General features: G+C 38.2%; 2 protein-coding genes across 6 annotated transcripts in view; one reads left to right on the top strand and one right to left on the bottom strand.

Annotated features, from left to right (window-relative positions):
• Positions 1-4,530, top strand: part of C3H2orf76 (chromosome 3 C2orf76 homolog) — an 83,342-nt gene extending 78,812 nt beyond the window's left edge. The window contains exon 7 of one of the 3 annotated variants that reach the window (XM_074301828.1): positions 2,766-4,530. The gene's annotated coding sequence lies outside the window, so the exon portion shown is untranslated. The other 2 variants (XM_074301833.1, XM_074301830.1) reach the window with 2 other exon arrangements.
• Positions 4,531-16,268: 11,738 nt separating this feature from the next.
• STEAP3 (STEAP3 metalloreductase) overlaps positions 16,269-20,646 on the bottom strand; it is a 70,637-nt gene continuing 66,259 nt past the window's right edge. For all 3 annotated transcript variants that reach the window (XM_074301838.1, XM_074301840.1, XM_074301841.1), the window contains exon 5: positions 16,269-19,236. In XM_074301838.1, coding sequence (XP_074157939.1) covers positions 18,964-19,236 — 273 coding nt within the window. In that variant the 3' untranslated portion in view covers positions 16,269-18,963. The remainder of the gene's footprint in view (positions 19,237-20,646) is intronic.

The raw sequence follows: 20,646 nt of genomic DNA on the forward strand, positions 1-20,646 counted from the left end.
TGATTAGAAAGAACAGCTTCATAGAAAAGATCAGAAAGTAGCCCCTACAGATCTGAGTCCCTCAGAGCTCAGAGATTCCCTGAAGCATGGGGAGATGAGGCTAGTGGGCCTTCTGGTGCTTGCAAGACTCAGTGGATCAGAATTAAGGACCAAAAGAGCAATAACAAAAGGTAATAGCAAAATCAAACTCAAATGGCTGGCCCAGAGCCTTGAGAAATATGTAGCCAATATTTCTCAGGAGCCCAAGAATTACTTTTAAGGATTCCACTGAGATAACATTTCATATTTGGGGATGATCAACCTAAGGCTATGTACATCTGCATCTTGCTGATAAATTAATCTTTATTGCAATAATGGAGAGATTTCTAATTTTGGAATCAGAAGATTCAGGTTTAAGACCCAACTATATCGTTCACTTAGTGGGTAATCTTAAACAAAATACATGACCCTTCTGAATCTATTTTTCTCCTTTATGAGATGGGAATAATACTTATACTATCCACCTAAAAGAGGAGCTGTTTCAAATAACATAATGTTTGTCAAATGATCTGCAAATGATCAATTGTCACATAAAAGGAAGTCCCCTGACTTTTATAGTCCTACCATTCTGTTCACTCATAAACAACAAAGTTCTAATGATAATTACTAAAATTGAGTAAGAAGTAAAAACACAATGGAGAAAGATATTAGAATTCTCCTTTAAATATTTTCCAGTACCACCTTTAATAAGCTTTTAAGTAAATGGGAATGGATGGCAGTTTTATATTTTAGTACCAGACTTAATGTTTTAATTCTCTTCTCTGTTTTACCATATTCTTCCATGCTGTGAAATTTGGATTCTTTTTTAATCTTACCTTCTTTTTTTGTTGTTCTGATTATTGAACTGATTATTCAGTACTCTATTGTTGATTTCTCTCTCCTGACTTTCATCTATTAGGGATGAAGATGTGATTTCCAAAATCCCTTTCAATCCTCTTTTCCAGGGAAAGGTAACAAAGGTGCTCACCCCTATCCATCAGGACCTAGCTGAGACTGACATTTTACAGTCTTTTGTAACTGCACTACACAGAACAGGAAGCTTGGAGGTAAAAGTATCCATTATCCATCACCCATCCCTCTAGCCAGGCATTTCAGATGACATGGGTGTTTTTAAGGGGTGGAAGGTAGAGGTGGGGGAGGAGAATATATATATATATATATATATATATATATATATATACACACACATTTGAAAGTCTAGACACTACCTATAAAAGAGAATAGAACAAAAGTTGGCTGTTTGCTGTCACCTGGAATCACATAACTGTGAAGAGCTGAATCACACCCAGAGCTCAAGGACACAGAGGGCTTTTCTGAGTGACAGGCCCACCCCAGCAGCAATCAGTGTAGTTCAAAATCAGAGTTCCGTTCAAAGCATTAACAAACTCTCTTCATTGCCATTCCTGCTTCAAAATAAGTTACTCCCAATACAAGGAGCTTCAAACTAAACAAAGTTTATAAGGGTGGACACTATTTTAAATTTGTATGTAATTATTATTGCTTCTTACTCCCCTAACTCTTCAGTCTTCAGTGTATAATGCAGTGATGACTAGGAGATTAGACATTTGACATTAGGCCCAGATATATACCAGACAGTATTCTTAAAACTATAGATAAAATTCTTTGTTTTATGGACCATTGCTTAGAAAATGATGGCACAGGATATTTATTTTTTTAAACTTTGAAACTAGGCATTGACCAACATCTATACACTATACCATGATAAGGTCGAAATGAGTTCATGATCTAGACATAAAGGGTGATACTAGAAGCAAATTAAAAGAACAAGAATAATCCACTTCTCAGATCTGTGGAGAAGGAGGGAATTTATGGCCTCAGAAGAACTAAAGAACATTATAAAATGCAAATTTTTTTCCCCCCTGAGGCTGGGGTTAAGTGACTTGCCCAGGGTCACACAGCTAGGAAGTGTTAAGTGTCTGAGATCAGATTTGAACTCTGGTCCTCCTGAATTCAAGGCTGGTGCTCTATCCACTGTACCACCTAGCTGCCCCCTATAAAGGCGTCATTTCTAGAATATATTGAGAACTGACTCAAATTTATAATAATATAGGCCATTCACTAATTGATATGGTCAAAGGATATGAACAATTTTCAGATGATGTCATTTCTAGTCATATGAAAAAATGCTTTAAAAATCATTATTGATTAGAGAAATGCAAATCAAGACAACTTTGAAGTACCATTTAACATCTCTTAGATTGGCTAAGATGACAAGAAAAGATAATGATAAATGTTGGAGGGGATGTGAGAAAACTGGAAAACTAATGCATTGAACTACTGATGGGTAGAGTTGTGAATTCAAGTATTCTGGAAAGCAATTTGGAATTATGCCCTAAGGGCTATCAAACTGCTTACCTTTTGATCCAGCAGTGTCTACTGGATCTATATCTCATAGAGATCATAAAAAAGGAAAAAAGATTCGCCTGTGTAAAAATGTTTGTAGCAGCACTTTTTGTAATAGCAAGGAACTGGAAATTAAGTGCATGTTCATCAATTAAGGAATGGCTGAATAAGTTATGGTATAAATGAATGTTATGGAATATTAGTGTTCTATAAGACATGATAACTAAGCTGATTTCAGAACAGCCTGAAAAGACTTGTATGAACTGATGCTAAAAGAAGTGAATAGAACCAAGAGAACATTGTTCACCAAGATTATGTGATGATCAACTGTGATTAACTTGATTTTTTTTTTTAACAATGAGGTGATTCAAGGCAGTTCCAATAGATGTGAGATGGAAAGTGCCAACTGCATCCAGAGAGAAGATATGGAGACTGAATGTAAATCAAAGCATAGTATTTTCACTTTGCTTCTACTGCTGCTGCTGTTTGTTTGTTAGTGTTTTTTTTTTTTTTAACCTTTTGAGCTTAATTTTCTTATGTGGTATGACAAATATGAACATATGTTTAGAAGAATTGCACATGTTTAACCTGTATTGGATTGCAAGTTATTTATTGGAAGGGGTAAAGGAAAGGGAGGGAGAAAAATTTGGACACAAAGTTTGCATAGGTGAATGTTGAAAACTATCTCTGCATGTATTTGGAAAAATAAGAGGCTATTTTAAAAAGTAATACCATTTTCCCTATAATCCCAGTCCAAAAAGAAATCGGTAGCTATAGTGCACTCTTCTGCTCCTGATTCTTATTGGCCTAGTAAACTAATGTTTATATTCTAGAATTGTTATAGATGTGTTTTTTTTGTTTGTTTGTTTGAAATAATTATTCAAAAATGAATTTTCTGACTGGAAACTGAGTGGATGTCCATCAATTGGAGAGTGGTTGAATAAATTGTGGTATATTAATATTATGGCATATTGTTCTGTAGAAAATGACCAACAGGATGATTTCGGGGGGGCCTGGAGAGACTTGCATGGGCTGCTGCTGGGTGAGGTGAGCAGGACTAGGAGATCATTGTAGACTTCAACAACAATACTGTATGATGATCAATTCTGATGGACGTGGCCATCTTCAACAATGAGATGAACCAAATCAGTTCCAGTAGAGGAGTAATGAACTGAACCAGTTGAACCCAGTGAAGGAACTCTGGGAGATGACTATGAAACCCTACATAGAATTCTCAATATCCCTATTTTTGTTGGCTTGCATTTTTGATTTCCTTCACAGGCTAATTGGACACTATTTCAAAGTCCAATTCTTTTGGTATAGCAATATAACTGTTTTGACATGCATACATATATTGTATCTAATTGATACTTTAACATATTTAACATGTATTGGTCAATCTGCCACCTGGGGGAGGGGGATGTGGGGAAGGAGGGGAAAAATTGGAACAAAAGGCTTGGCAATTGTCAATGCTGTAAAATTACCTATGCATATATCTTGTAAATAAAAGGCTATAATTAAAAAAAAAATGAACTTTGTGGTCAGTGATTGTTATTGGATATAGTTTTATAACTAGAAGGAACCTTAGAGGTCAATTCCATTTGTCTCTCTTGCCACATGAGGAAGCCCAGAGGAAATAATCAGGAAATAAAGAGCAGAGTCAGAATTCAGATAGGCCTCTTTTGATTCCAAAATCCAGCATTATTTTTCAGTCACTTCCCTCAGTGATTTTGCCACTTATTAGTGCCTTTCCCAGAGGAGAAATGAGTGAAGGTGAGAGTTGAAATTCAACCTGTTACATCTAACTACCTGTGAGAAGATCTGATTAAAGATGCAGTGAGGAAGAAGTATTAAAATTTCACTTATGTTTAGATTTTTTTCCCCAAATAGTTATGATAGGGATTGATTATCTGGGAGGACTGGTCAGTGGGGGCCCAGGTTTGCTGAAGTGGAAAGCCAGGCCTCTCAATTTTCACATCACAAACTTCCAGAAAGGAAGGCACATTTTTCCTAAGGCACATGTCCCCAGAACTGGGGCCTCATTGACTAACCTACCTGCAACCCTTTACATATGAAAACGGGAACTGTACATATAACCAGGCTCAAGTCCCCACTTTGGAAAAAATCAATATATAGAACAGATAACTTAAGGGAATATTCCACTTTAAAGAGGGATTCAGTGTTAGGTTTCCTTTGATACTTCCCTCTATGACTTATTAACTATTGAACAGAGAGCCAGAAGACTTAAAGTCAAAATATTAGAAGTCATTATAGATCCACCTAAAAGAGATAAAATTGCATTTTATAATTTTTCAGAAAATACATTTATTGGTATATCTTATTTTATACATGACTAACTATAAATGTTTAAATCAGTTTTTTTCTGTGTTGAATCAAAGTGAATGCAAAACTATTAAATTGCATCATTGAATTAAAGGAAAAGTAGGATCTTCCCTAAAGTGTTAATGCTTATGTTTCCTCTTAGCTTGTAGGAGATACTGGTTCCCAACAAATTAGAAAGGCTTCAGTATATGGGTTTATTGATAGAATAATTCTATATTTGTTGTCTGATCAGTTTAGACAGACTCATCACAAGGGGCAGTAGGATGAAAATTTTTTCAGCCACAGTAACCTACAAGCCATGTTGTACATCTTACTCATTTTCCATGTCCAATCAGTTATCAGTACCTTTTGATTTCACTGTTGCAACATTTCTTCTATTACTCCCTCTTCTCTCCTATGATACTGCCACTGCTCTGGTAGATTCTGATGTAAGTTCTCATCACTTCATGCCTCAATTATTGCAATAGGCTGCTAGTGATTGAAAAGTTTGCTAAAGAACATAAATTTAAAACTGGTTGAATAGCTGCATCTATAGAATAGTAATGATTTGATAACACCTTGGAAAGTCTTTAGTGAAATCTGTTCTTAGGTCTATGCTGTTTTAACATTTTCTCCCAATAAAGAAGTAAATGTCATACTTAATCAGTTTTGCAGATGATACAGATTAGAGATGTAGATGAATAGTTAATGTATGGGATAACAGAGTCAGAATCGAAACCATGAGGCTAGAACATTGGGCCAAATTTAATACAATGAAATTTAAAACATGAAAAAATATCTTTCTTTACCAAATTTGGTGTCCTAAAAAATCAGTTTCATAAGTACAAAATTAGTGAGATGTAGATAGAAAAGCAGTTTCAGCTGGAAAAAAGGGGAGGAAGGAGGGAATATTTCCGTAGAGCCTAATCTCTATCAATAGAGGAAGAATAGATGGTAGATAAGGGAAGACATTGTACTTAGAATTTGGCTTCAAATTCTGATTTCTCTGTACTTTAGTTTCTTCATTTATAAAATGAGAAAGACTTCATACCCTCTTGAGTTTCTTCCAGTTCTAAATCTCATCACTCACAAGGACTTGATGATATGACATCTAATATTCAGACTTAACTTATTGATAGTGGGTGTAGGAAACAGAATACTGCTTGTTTCATATTACTCCTTTTAAACTCTGACTGCTATCATCATTCAGTAACTTTGCCTTTTTTGAGATTTACTCAATCTATATTTATCACTCATCAAGATTATGGTAGTTATTATTTGCCAGTTCCTAGGAGACTCTTTCCTCAATGAGATGTGTGCCTGGTTCAATCTTTCTTTCCCTTCTCAGCTCTTGCCCTCATATTAGGAGTCTTTGATATACATGATAACACTCTATTAAGCAACTTAACTCGTTTTCCAAGATCTGTTCTCCATTTCAACTAACTACACACCGAAGATTAAACCCTTGATCTCATCATTACTAACAAGTATTCTTCTTCCACATTCGCGATTTCTTTTATCTTACCTTATTTTTTTATTCTTTTTGTCTTTCAATCTCTAATCCTGTTTTACATCCTCCACTGTAGCTTCCAATCTTTCCATCTCTCAGTTGTTTCCTAGGCCATCATCTCTGCACCGGCTATAAATGGCTATATGACTTCTTGATAAGCCAGTTCTACACTACATTATGCTTTACAATCCATAGGTTCCCCTGTCTTATCAACCATTCCTTTAAGCAGCTGCCTTGGGTTACATCCAAGCAAACTTATGCCTTTGTTTCCTTATCATGAATTGCTAATAAAGAAAATCACGAGATTCTACTGAGAGGGAGCACTACAAAGTTGTTATTTTACTTCAACAAAGCAGAATTAATTCACTCCCCCACCTTCTCTCTACTTTTTCAGTTGAGAATCTAGCCATATATTTCAATGAAAAAATTTACACTCAAAAAAAAAAAATTTACATTCAAAGTGCTTTTTCTCCCCTCCTCATCATCTCATTCAAATATCTTCCTCCACTAACTTATCCTTCACAATTTTTTATGTGAGATGTCCCTCACCCCCCCAGGACAAACCTCTTCAGATTTACCCTTTGTACAGATTACCCACTCAATCATCCTCATTCTCACTAATCTTTGAGCTCTGTCTACTGTCTACTTCCCTGCAGACAAACAAATACTTCTACGTCCACCTATCCTTTAAAAAAACAAACAAAAAAACCCAAATCCCTCACTTGATCCATTGGTCCTCACTAACTGTTGTCCTGTATTTTTCCTCTTTTCTTGATGAAATTACTTGAGTAGAAAGTTCTCTACAATAGGTGACTTCTTGTCTTCTAAACTCTCTGAAGTTTGGCTTCAGACTTCATCATTCAGCTGAAATTGCTTTCTCCCAAGTTACTAATAATCTCTTGACTGTAAAATCTAATGATCTTTTCTTAATTCTCATTGACCTCTTTGACACTGTTGATCACTTTCTTCTCTCTAGATTTTTTTGTGAAATTCTCTCTCTTGTCAAAGACTATATGACTACTTAATGGATATGATATACAGGGAATCTTTTTCTGGTATGGGTTGAATTAGATCAGCATTCTTCCAGCTTTTTAGATTTGACACCTCTATTGGTAAAAAATTTTGAGCATATGCTCTTAATATATGTACATTTATATATTTATAAATTATATGTATAATCATAATTATATACATATAAAACTTTACATAAACAGAAAATTTTAAAGGAACAGATAAATATTTGTTATTATTGTTTGTTCTTTATTTTCAAAAGAAAATATCTCATATCCCAATATCACATAAAATATCCCAGGATGAATAAGGGGTCACTGAATTTTATTAAATAGGTGCATTAGATATGGCCTCATTTTGGAATTGTGGCCCCTGCTTTGGGTATGAATGAGATGAGGTGAGATCTTTCAAGACAGTTGTGAAAATTGAGTAAGGCTTCATCTACTTCAGAGTTCGAGTAGGCCTGAAGGACTCTGAAGGGCATTGCCTTCCCCTCCTATGATATCTCCCTATTTCATCCAAATATGGGCAACTATGTACTTATTGGTCAAGTTCAATTTCATGGGTAGATCTCGTGTTTAGAATGTAAGACTCTCAGCCAATGAGGATGAGGGTCAGTGGTGGGAGGGGGCGTTTTGCGTTAGGGATTAAAGGTGCTGTCCTGCCCACAGGAGGCGCTTCCTCTCTTCGATAGTCTACTCGAAGAGTGGGACGCCCTTCTCGCGAGAATGTACAATAAACTTTGCTTTTCTCTAGAGCTCTCTCCAGCTTTTTTATTAAATGGTGACCCTTCACCATTTCCGTACCACACAGTTTGGGGGCTAGTCCGGATCCTTTACTCGGTGAGTAAGTGAACTCCTGGGTGCTAGTGGGATGGCGCCCTGCCTTGATTTAGGCAGCCCGCCAGCTTCCAGGGGCTTCTCCTTGCTCCCTGACGTAGAGTGGACCCGAAGTGGAGAAACTCAGAGAAAAGCAACGGAAACTCCGCGGTGAAAATCCCAACCGGTTGGTGGAGGACAGATCAGTCAAGTAATTTGTTGCGCAGCAACCCAGAGGTAAGCGTCCTGTGAAGCCCCTTGAGTCTAGTTATAGGTTCTGGAGGGGGCTGTAGACGGTAGACAGGAAGAGAGCTAGGCCTTCCTGGGTGACTGAGTTAACAGGCGACTGTTAGCGTGTTTGGGCGTTTAGGAGTCTGTTAAACTCCTTCCAAATTCAATGGGTGTGGCCTAGTCCCAGCCAGCCCTCGCGGAGAGAAATGAGAAAAATATCAGAAAATACCGGTAGATAGTCCCTTGGGAGATAAATTAAGTAATTGGAACAAACTGCCAAAATATGAGGAAAAATTAAAAAAAGCAAGAAAAAGTGGATAAGGTAATGTTGTTTTGTTGCAGACTGGTGGTACCAAAAGGATTAAATGGTACCTGAAAGGAAGGACCTGAGAGGATTTAATTCCATTAGCTCTTCCAGGGGCCTTCGGGCGGGGAGGAGAACTATGTCTTTTGAAGCAGGGGTCTTTCCAGCTGACCAGAAATAGCTGTTAGTAAATCCCATTTGGGATCAGAAACCCTGTACATGGGGAAGTTTGTGGGATTGAGCCAGTGAAGATGGTGGCTTCCTTCCTCTTCCTCCCACGAGTCCTGACTGCAGCAGGGCCACGTGGGCCGGGGGAAAGAAACTGCTATTTAGTGAAGTTCATTGTTTTAAATATGATGGCAAAGTAGTTTTATATTATTGGGAATTTAAAGCTGTGATTGGGATTTTAAGTTAAAACATAGGTTTTTTACTTAGGGGAGGTTGTGGTTGTATCTCCCTACTTCGATGGTATGTTTGCTAGAGGTATTGGGTAATTTGTAACTGAGCTATGCCTTAAGTGTTTGTCAGCTCTGTTGGGCATGTATTAACTTTTATGAAATTTGGGTCAGTTATGTGCAAACATTGAAGTGTAAAGTTTAAAAATATATACATATATATTTACTTAAAGATGGGACAGGAAAGATTGATTTGTAAAAGTAATTAATAGTTTAAATGGAGCTATGATATATTGGGTCGGGAAGCATGGTGGTGTGGGGGAAGGGTGACCACGTGGAGAGGTCCCTCCCATTAAGTATAGTGGGGTTTTTTGTTTTTAATAACTGCACCTCCTTGCTGATTTAGATATTAATTATTTCTACTGTTTAAAGGAAAAGCCTACATTTATATGGTGTTGATAACTGAATGTTTTATTTTTATTTTTCAAGTCTATAACTGTTCTAAGGAGTTGGAACTGAAGTTTTCTGAAAACAAGTTATTCAATATTTATTTACATGCGTGATAGTCTCCTTGTTTAAAGATTATTTTAATCTGATCTGATAATTTGATAGGGTTATTTGCAAAAATTTTAATCCTGCTTCCTTTTTGTCCCCTGGAGAACAGAACTATTGCTGTATAAAACTGTATGACTATTGCTATTTTGGGAAATTTACTAGTCTGTTGTGTATAATCTGATAATTTCTGTAAACAGGGGGGGGAAGGGAAACTGAGATTTCAACTGGTCAGAAAATTGGGAAAAACTGATGTCTTATTTCAGTTCAGGCTTAATTGGAAACTACTTACTCTTTGCTTACCTCATCATTTTGGTTCCCTGATGAAGGACCTCGAAAATAGACATAATTTGGGTACTGAATGGAACTCTGGAAAAGGTAAAAGATTTTTTTTCTTTTTTGCAGCGGACATCCAGGCTGCTTCTGGCCTGGATCGTTGTTAGAGCTCTATGCTCGGCACAATTCTTTTAAGAATTGCTGCGATTGACGAAAGGTCTCCTTTTGTCTCCCTCTCTTGTCTCTACAGATAAGGGAGAGGCTGCAAAAAATTGAAAAAGCTCTTTACCTGTCCACTAGCTAGACACACCTGATTTTAGCAGATGCGGGGTTTGGAGAAGGCTGCAGAGACAAAAGGCCTTTACAGGGGACTCTAGCTGAAAATTTGCTAGACTATGATTGGCTGGCTTATGTTTTAACTTTGAATTATTGTCCTGACTCAGTCCTGCCTCAGTTTCCCTGCCTCTTAGTTTTGCAAACCTCCCCCCCTGCTGCCTCTTTATCAGAATACTTGATAAGACCTTATGTTTCAGAATAGCAGAATGTCTCTCCCATTACAAGTTAATGGGAATCTCTTATCAAAACTTCTTGAATTCTCTTGTGTGTCATTAGACATTCTGTATATGATTGTATTTGCATTGGATGTTTTTAAAAACAAACTGATTTGTATGAATAATGTTCACTTATGAAAGATCTACTTGGATATAAACTCATTGGGACAAATTCCTTATTGTTATCAACACAAGGTTATGATAAATATTTGTTTAGAATTTATGTATGGTTCTTCTAGGATGGTAAATGGGAAAAGAAATGGGTTTGTTAGAACTTCCACTGTTACCAAGGGCAGTCTACCTGCCCATAGTTGGCTCAAACTTGTGAATTGCTGTGAATTGTATGCTTTAAATCAAGCGTTAAAATTATTGCGTGACCAAGATGGGAATATATATACTGATTCTAAATATGCCTGGGGTGTGGTGCATGGATTTGGGAGGAAAGAGGATATGTAAACAGTAAAGGTAAAGAACTGGTTCATCATACACTAGTCAGAGAGATACTAGAAAATATTCTGACTCCTAGGAATATAGCAGTAATACATGTAAAGAGACATCAGATGGGAAATTCTTTTGAGGTAAAGGGAAATAGATTAGCAGACCGGGAGGCCAAGGGAGCCGGAGATCAGGAAATCTCTCATATAATGGCTTTGATACCTGTACTTCCCCCTAGTCTACCCTCTCCTAGTTTTACTCAGGAGGAAAAAGAGAAAGCAGTTGAGAACTCGGAAGGATGATGGCTCTTACCTGACGGCAGAGAGGTACTGACCAAAGCAAGTATGAGGCAAGTCCTTCAGCAACTGCACCAGGGCAGTCATTGGGATGTCCAAAACCTGTGTGATGCTATACTGACAAGGTATGTTTCCCCCGGCCTATATACTATGGCTCGACAACTGGTGGACGGTTGTCTTGTTTGTCGAAGGACTAACAGGGCTGCCCAACGCCAGCTTCCAAAAGGGGGACGACCTCCTGGAATCAGACTATTCCAAAGCATCCAGGTGGACTTTACTGAGCTGCCACCAGTGGGTCGAGTTCTTGCTGGTCATAGTGGACCATCGGACCTCATGGGTGGAGGCATTCCCGTCAGGCCGAGCAACTGCCTCGACAGTAAGTAAGGTCTTATTAGAACAAATTATTCCTAGGTACGGAATGGTGGAGAGGATAGACTAGGATCAGGGAACACATTTTTCTGCCCAGGTATTGCAGAGTCTGATTAGGGCCTTAGAAATCACTTGGGATCTCCATACCCCTTGGCATCCTCCCTCTTCTGGGAACGTAGAAAGGATGAACCAAGAAATAAAACGGCAGTTGACTAAGTTTTCTTTAGAGACCCAACTACCTTGGACGAAATGCCTTCCTCTCGCTCTGGTTAGAATCAGGACCAAGCCACGTAGAGATATTGGGCTTTCACCTTATGAATTATTGTATGGTCATGCTTTCCAGGCTTATCCTAAGGGAGACTGGGACCCTATTTTAGAAACTAAGGATTTGTTTGTTAAGAGATATGTGAAATCATTGCTGGAACATTTGCAAGGACTTCAACAAAAAGGGCTAATAGCTCAGACTCCTCTAGGTTTCCCTGTTCATAGAATTCAGGTTGGTGATTGGGTGCTGATCCAAGAAGCTGACTCCGTGCTGGGACGGACCCTACCAAGTGATACTGACTTCAGACACTGCGATTCGCACCCAGGAACGAGGCTGGACACAACACACCAGGACAAAAGGACCTGTGGCGCCACCTTTATCAGAGTGGACAGTTGAAGACAGGGGAGAACTCCAATTACATAAGAGGAGGGGACCTCCACTGAATGGGAATTGTAACTGTATGACTTTTCTTACTTTGGGTATCTTTGCCTGTTTGTGATTTGATATATTTTCCTTTGGGAAGTTCACCTTAACTTCACAGTGTTATAATAGTTGAACATTATGAGGCTCTCCCTAAGCTTTGGGTTTATCTATTTCCTTATGACCTTCTAGAGATGAGAACCAATTTCTCCTGCTCATGCAGAATATAGGGAGGACATTTAACTTATCGAATTGTTGGATCTGTGGTGGATCCCAACAATTGAACCAATGGCCATGGGTACCTGTCCCCTTAAGCCCAGCCTGGATCCTTAGCAACAGATCCCAAATTCATAATGGGACCGGTTTCTGGAATTTAGAAGAGAAACATCAGTGGTCATTGACCAAAGATAGGAAAGGGAAATACTGCTTAAATCAGACAGGACGAGGTTTGAAGCTGGGAAATAGTGTTTGTGAGTGGACCTATTCGAGAACAGACCTGAGGCCAAAGACAATTGACTGTACAAAAATGTCTAAATATTGGCGGGATACGGGGAGGAATCCTCAATTGAAGTGTGGGAAGGACTAGAAAGACTGTACCTTGGATGTTCTCCCAGAAATAGGAGAGCAGGGATATTGCTATCAACAAGTCACTACTGCTGAGTGTAGTGAAGTAGAATGGGATGTATTGAGATGTATAAAAGAGAATAAGAGGAAAGGGAACATATACATTGGGTACAGTTACCAATGGGGTTGGTATAATGTCACCCCAGGGACACCCGGGCAACATGGGACTCTGTTTTCCACATTTTGGAGTACCTCTAATCTAACAGGCCAGTGGCCAGTTGCCAATTGTAGTTGGAGAAAAGAGCAAGGTTTATGAAAATGCCAGTATGACCCCTTTGTGGGGGAAGCCCCCTAGGGATGAGAGACCAACAATATTACCCTTTTACAAGGAATAGCTCAGACATATTTCCAAGGGAACAACCTGCTCTAAACGGTCATTATTGGATCTGTGGTTTAACTGCCTATACTCATCTGCCTCTTAATTGGACAGGGAATTGTTATATTGGACTAATAAGGCCAAAAGTTTTCTTTCTTCCCGAACAGGCAAACCAATATTTAGGGATTCAGTTGTATGATAATTTGGGAAGGGAGAAACGGAGTTTAGATACCTCCATCACTTGGACTGGAGATGCAAATGGTTGGGGTGAGGCCTGGCCTCCAGAAAGAATAGTCAAAGAGTATGGGCCAGCGACCTGGGCTCAAGATCGAAGTTGGGGATATAGAACTCCAATATACATGTTGAACAGGATAATTAGGCTTCAGGCAGTTGTAGAGATTATCACCAATCAGACAGCTGAGGCACTACATCTTTTGGCTGATGAAGCTACTCAAACCAGAGAGGCTATTTTACAACATAGACTTGTGCTGGATTACTTGTTGGCTGAGGAAGGGAGAGTTTGTGCTAAACTAAATTTATCCACATGTTGTATAAAGATTGGTAACAATGGTAATCTAGTGAAGGAAATCACTAAGAACATTAGGAAACTTGCTCATGTTCCTGTACAGACTTGGACCTCACTGTTCAATACTTCTTGATGGTCCTGGTTTGGGAAGCTGGTGGAAGCAGCTCCTTTGGTTGGGCCTTATAGCTTTTAGTGGTGTTATATTATTCCCTATCTACATCCCTTGTTTGATCAGATTAATAACCAGAATTGTCCAAAACTCATCATCTGGAATGATCAGGTTGGAAGAGAAAGCTGAAGGGTCTGTTAAATAGATGCTGTTAAAAGGGTAAGGGTGGAGCCGGTGGCCCAAGGCCAACAGAAACCAGAAGGAAGTGAGGAATTAATAGGGAATGTGAAATTATGTTACAAAAATTTGAAGAGATCTCAGTGTACAAAATAAGAGGAGGGACTGAATGAGATGAGGTGAGATCTTTCAAGACAGTTGTGAAAATTGAGTAAGGCTTCATCTACTTCAGAGTTCGAGTAGGCCTGAAGGACTCTGAAGGGCATTGCCTTCCCCTCCTATGATATCTCCCTATTTCATCCAAATATGGGCAACTATGTACTTATTGGTCAAGTTCAATTTCATGGGTAGATCTCGTGTTTAGAATGTAAGACTCTCAGCCAATGAGGATGAGGGTCAGTGGTGGGAGGGGGCGTTTTGCCTTAGGGATTAAAGGTGCTGTCCTGCCCACAGGAGGCGCTTCCTCTCTAAGAGTGGGACGCCCTTCTCGCGAGAATGTACAATAAACTTTGCTTTTCTCTAGAGCTCTCTCCAGCTTTTTTATTAAATGGTGACCCTTCACCATTTCCGTACCACACAGGTAGATCAGAGGTATTACATACCGGACGACACTCCCAGGTGGCTGAACAAGATTAAAATGCAGTTGGGAAATGTTTAACAATATAAAATCACAATAGAGCACTGATAATGTTAATTATGTGATTTTCTAAGTCAAGATGGGCAGCTAAGTGGTACATTGGAGTCAGGAAGTTCAAATATGGTCTCAGACACTTGCTAGCTGTATGACCCTGGGCAAGTCACTTAACCCTCTTTGCCTCAGTTTTCTCATCTGTAAAATAAGCTGGAGAAGGAAATAGCAAACCATTCCTTTATCTTTGCCAACTATACCCCAAGTGAGGTCAGGAGGAGTAAGACTGAAAACAAAAATCAAAATGCCCCTACAGTTTGAAGGCCCCATTTCTATTGGAGCTTGATACCATTGGTGTAGAAGGTAGAATGAAAAAGGGAAAATAAGAACTGTGTTTGGAAGATCAATTAGAAGACTGTGGTAGTGTAGTGTACATGAACAGGCGATGGTTACCTGAACTAGGATTGTGTGAATAGACTAAGTAAGATAGGTATGAGATAGAGACAAACAACTAACAATAGCTGGAAATGAGCCAAACAAAATGAGCCAGATAAAGATCTGGTGAAGAGAAATGAGGATCCCAAGGTTGTGAGAACCTTTGTGGTGCCCTAGACAGTAACAGGGAAATTTGGAAGATGGATGGACTAAGGGGAGAAAAATAATGTAATGATACTAAGATCCAGATAACAGTCTATCCACATTTATTCTCTTTGTCCAATCTAAAATTAAAAGGGGAAACAGACAAAGGGGAAAGGGAACAATGGAACAGGTATTTATTAAGCATGCATTTTCTTGTAATTATCTCATTTGATCATCACAATAATCCTGTTAGGTAGGTGTTTGCTATCACCCCCATTTTATAGTTGAAGAAACTGAGACAAATGACTTGCCCACAGTCACATAGCTAGTGTCTGAGGTCAGATTTGAACTCAAGTTTTTCTGAGGCAGCACTCTACTACTCATGGGTCCTGACCCCAAGAAGAGCTTGCTCTTGCCCCATTCCCTCCTGAAGCCCAAAGGTGATTTAAAGGCTGAGCACAGACTGGGAAGGATCCCAGAGACACCTATGCTATTGGTATGGGTTATGATTAGTTTAACCTCTTAACTGTTGAGATTAGTTTAGCTTATAAATGCCTTGCCTGAGATGACAAAAATTGGGAGTTTGCACAGGAACAGGAGTAGAGTTAAGGAGTCTTGGGGGAATAAGGGTAGGTGTGGTTGTTTTAGAGATAGTCCCATTATCATTAAAAGTCCCATGGAAGTTGTTTGTCTACCTTACTCATAGAATGACCAAATACCCATTGGAGTCAGTCCACAGTAGCATAGGGCAGTAATTTAAAATAGTTTTTTTAACTTTCACTTTTTTTTGCTAGAGAAATTTTTACCTGACCCTGGACAAATAGGTATATAAAATAGACATATTACTGATGAGAATTATAATTTCACAACTCCCACATGCAGTTTTGTGACCCCATTAGAGATGGAGGCCCACAGTTTAAGAAGCTTTGCCATAGGGTACTGCCATGGCTCTGGTAACAATGACATTCTCTCTTTCATCAATTTGTTTTGGTTTATTAGTTTTGCCTAGTGCCTGATATGCAAGAAACCGTTTTCAGGACAAAACATTTTTATATATTATATCACACTGGGAAACAACCCTCTGCTAATTCTATTTGAGAAAATGCAATCTCTCTGAATCCTTCTCAAAGAGGAGAAATAAGGAACCCACATTCATCAGAATCTTTTGTTTATTGTCACTGCTTCTTAAATGTTTTCTACAAAGTAAAAACAAAGTACAGACTTTAAATAGCATAGATTTGAAAAGTAAACCTTAATTTGTGACATTTAGGATTTCAGGAGCTTATTCAGGCACATTTTTTACCTATAGGCACATAGAAAAGATGAGGCTGTTAACTGAGGTGACTTGCTGTCTTGGCAATGATATAATCAGTTTCCTGGTGAGGTAGGGAAAAAGAGCAGTAGACAAAGGCCAAGAATAAACAAATAGCCAAGTCTATTGTTCAAAAGCTGATTATTTAAATTGTGGATTTTCCTGGTTCTTTGCTTGTTTCCCCACCACTGCTTACCTTTCAGGGATTTCATTGCACATTAGCACCTATTGCAAGAAGTGTTAGGGGGAGGAAGTATAAATCATTCTGCTTCTTGTCAGCAATTTTTTTTAAAGGTGAAAAACATAAAAACAGTGTCTAATGAGCTTTTCAGATTATTGGTAGATTTCATGTTTCTATGTTCTCCCTGAACCTTATTAACATGGAGTTGATGGTTCCTGACTACACCAAGCAAATGATAAAACTTGTCATTTAGTCATCATTCACTGATACATCTATCAGAGTGGAAGTCATCTTGAGGCAGATTTATTTCTACCTCTTAGCCCAGTGCTAGCAGATGTTCAATTATTTGGCAAGAAGTAGAGAATAACTTTGCAACGACTTCCTCTTTCATCATGATAACTGGCCTAATCAGATTACTAGTTTTCTTTTTCCTAAGGATTATAATACACTACATAGTTGTGAAATCACAAGAGTGAGAGAAGATAATGTCTTACTTGTTTCACAGGGTAGTTTGGAAATGGTGCCCTTCCTCATGATGGGGATGTTCCAATAAATTGGACAGAGTTTTCTACACTTTTGGCCACTAATAAGTCTGTGGTTTTCTTTCTCATAAAGGCCATAAACTTGAGCCTGCCTCCACAGACTCAGGCAACATACCAGGACCATATATCTCCCATCAGTATGGTAGAATACTGATTCCTTTGCTTCTGATACTACAGGTTTTTTCCCTTTCTGTTCAAAAATCATGTTTTCCTGATGGGAAATTTGTTGACTGTCAAAGGGGGGAGAGCTTGGCTTCTAAAAAAACACTTTTCTCCTTATCTCTACCCTCCTCCCCCACCTCTTCTTCCTTTTCCTCTAGTGGGAATATGAAGAAGCTTTTTAATACTAACCCATAAGAGATGGCATATGATTTGATGGTAAATATCCTACAGCCCTGGGCAATGTTCCAAACCTTGTGCACAGCTCTTGTACTTTTAGGCACAACACTTCACATTTGGAACCCTGGCAGAAAAAAAACATCCTTCTAGCAATTTGAAAAAAAAAAAAAAGTTCTCCCATTAGAAGAAAATCAGCAAGTGTGGTTTGCCAGCAGTTTTTACCAACAGTTATTTTGTTATACAGCAGCTACTCTGTACAGCTGTAACACCGATCACTTTGTGGAACTCACTCAATATGTGTGTGCATATGTGCATGCGGGTGCACACATGACCAATATAGTGGAGAAAAATAACTAAAGGGCTTTGAAAAAGGCTTAACTCCAAAGTTGGGACCACTCCCCCCACCCCGGACCTGAGTTTCCAGATGGGTGTTTTTATATCTTCTTGAGAGAGAATCAAAATAATGTTCTCAAAAGTGAGAAGGCACAATGGTCACCAGAAACTTAGAGGAAGGAAAGGAAATTATGCTTCTACTCAGAATTGTGTTCATTAGCTGCTGTGTTAAGGGAAAGACTTCACACTTCTGCATGATAATCAATTTGCAGCTGCCAATGGTGATTTCTGACTTTTAGGAAGAAATCTTCCCCAGCCAGGATTAGATAGAGCAACTCCAGTTCCAAATCCCCCACCCCTGGAGCAAAGGATGATGTTTCTCTTCTCTCCAGTTTACCCACAGTCATCTCCTGTCAGCATCCCTTTATTAGCTGAAGACGATTTTCTGGGGAGAGGACTGTGAAGAGTCAATAGCACTTTTCTTCATGCCTCATACTGCATGAGCCTAGAAAAGTAGCATTCTGAGATGTTCACTAATTGGTTTATAATTTTGATCCTACATGTTTGAAGCCATACTAGGGAGAACTGCAGCTAACAATACCGTTTTAATCGTGTTTTAGGCATGTTATTTTTACAACTTAAGGTAAAAGGTAAAGCTTTTGGGAGCAGGGGAGGCAATAAACCAAATTGATCAGAGCAATAATTGTGTATAGACATTTTACCTTCCTGCTTTTGCAATATATATATATATATATATATATATATATATATATATATATATGCATGTATATATATATATATATGTATGTATATGCCTACATTTTTTATTTTTCTGCATATACAGTCATAAGAGTATTATGATCTGTTGTCCTGCTAGCATCTGGAATTTTTAAAGCTAGATATTTTAACATCTCAGTGGCTTTACTTTTTTGTTTTTGCTAAACATAATTCTAACAAGTTCCATATATACATATATATTCACATCTTGACTATTACTGCATAAAAATTACCTGGGAATTCAAAACAAAATTCATATTTATCCACAATTTTATCAAATTGCACAATTAAGGGGAAAAAAAGCCCTAAGGTATTCATAGTGCATTAAGTATCACAGGTTTGTCCCATAGAGAACACGAGATTTACACGTGGCTTGTTTTTTCAGTGTGGGGGTAGTCAGTAGGCAACACAAACTTGACTGTTGTTTTCTTCTCCCAACCTCTTCTGATCCGTGCCAGTCGATGGCGTAGACAGGGCAAGAGAAATAGCCCTTTGGCCAGGATAACCACACATGGCACCAGCAGTGTAAGTGTGAAGGTGGGAGGTAAGTAGCGGCTCTCAGCAAAGGCTCTTGTCCAGCCATAGGTTAGCGTGTGAAAGGTACTAACAACAAGGGCCAGGAATCCAAGGGTGGACTGGTGGGAAATAAAAAAAATATATGTCAGATGGTTGGAAACATTTCCAATGCTTCTTTCCTTTGCTATGATGAATGACAACTCTGTTTGGTTTAATAGCCTTCTAGGATCTGGCCTGCTTATAGGTCCATGTTTCTGTGCCATTCCTCTCCCCAGAATTGGTTCATAGTATACAGGGAATGTGGACTCATTCATTCTAACAACTGAAGAGATCAAGAAGTGTAATATGCTACTATTATAAAACCCAGGATAATTATCCATCCTGCTAGTGCCTGTACCTAGTCTACATGGACAATGCAAAGATCAATAGCCTAAGAGATGTCGGTTTTAGTTTCACTACTGAAAATAACTGTGATTTTAAATAAGTTGCTTTATCTCACTAGCAATATTTTCATCTGTAAAAATGAGAATGATAACTGTCGTAGATATCTCATGGGGGTATGGACTAGAATAAAGTGAGAATTTTTGTGAATGAATTTTTCAAAATATAAGTCCCCCATATCTAAGTATAAGGTATATTGCAGTAAATGAAATGAGAAGGAACATTAATTTACCAATAGTAGCATGCAACTTAAAATGTTCTCCCCAATACCCCGACTATATAATTTAAAATATTACATTTTAACAGCCATATCATGTGAAACAGAATTTGTAATATCAGAAACCTAAGATTTGGAAAGATCTTTGATTTTCAGAAATTAGTCAATTTTATTTTTTTTTTTTGGCCTTGTAAATTTCTGTTTAAATCTTGTTTAATTCATTCTTGACTTGGGTTTGTTTCACAGCTTCCAGGTTTTCTGAATTTCTATGTATCTGATTCTCACCTAGTCCATTCAGACTGGAAGGGCCTTCTAGTCACACTAGTGTAACTATTAATGTGGGTGTACCTCCTCCATGAGACATCAACGTAATTATAATTGTGAGATGTTATCAAGGAAAACATTTTGGCCCCAAGTGAAATATGATGCTTATTACAAAATAGATTCTCATTCCCTGAGAAGTAGATTAAATGTTAGTTTATTTGACATTAGGAGAGAAACAAATCTAAAATTATTCTATACAAAGGAGTGGATTTTGGAGAGCCCCTGTCTAGACTTAATGAAATAGATTAAAATTATCCAGTTCCATTATGTAGAAGGAAAACTTAAGTTCAATTCTTTCCTCAGACACTGTGACTATGGGCAAGTTACAACCTCTTGCCATTTGTAAAATGGTGATAAAAGCATGTACTTCATGGAGTGGTTGTTTGACTCAAGATACCAGGTACAGTGCTTTTGCAAACCTTAAGGAGCTATGGAAATGTTAAGTATAGCTATTAATACTAAATATATTTTAAATACGTATGCTAGATTTTTATGAGCTTAATCACATGTTATAGGCTAAGCCTAATTGAGCACACTTGCTTTAATC

This window comes from Sminthopsis crassicaudata, chromosome 3, assembly GCF_048593235.1.
Source record: "Sminthopsis crassicaudata isolate SCR6 chromosome 3, ASM4859323v1, whole genome shotgun sequence".
In the NCBI taxonomy this organism is placed as follows: domain Eukaryota; kingdom Metazoa; phylum Chordata; class Mammalia; order Dasyuromorphia; family Dasyuridae; genus Sminthopsis; species Sminthopsis crassicaudata.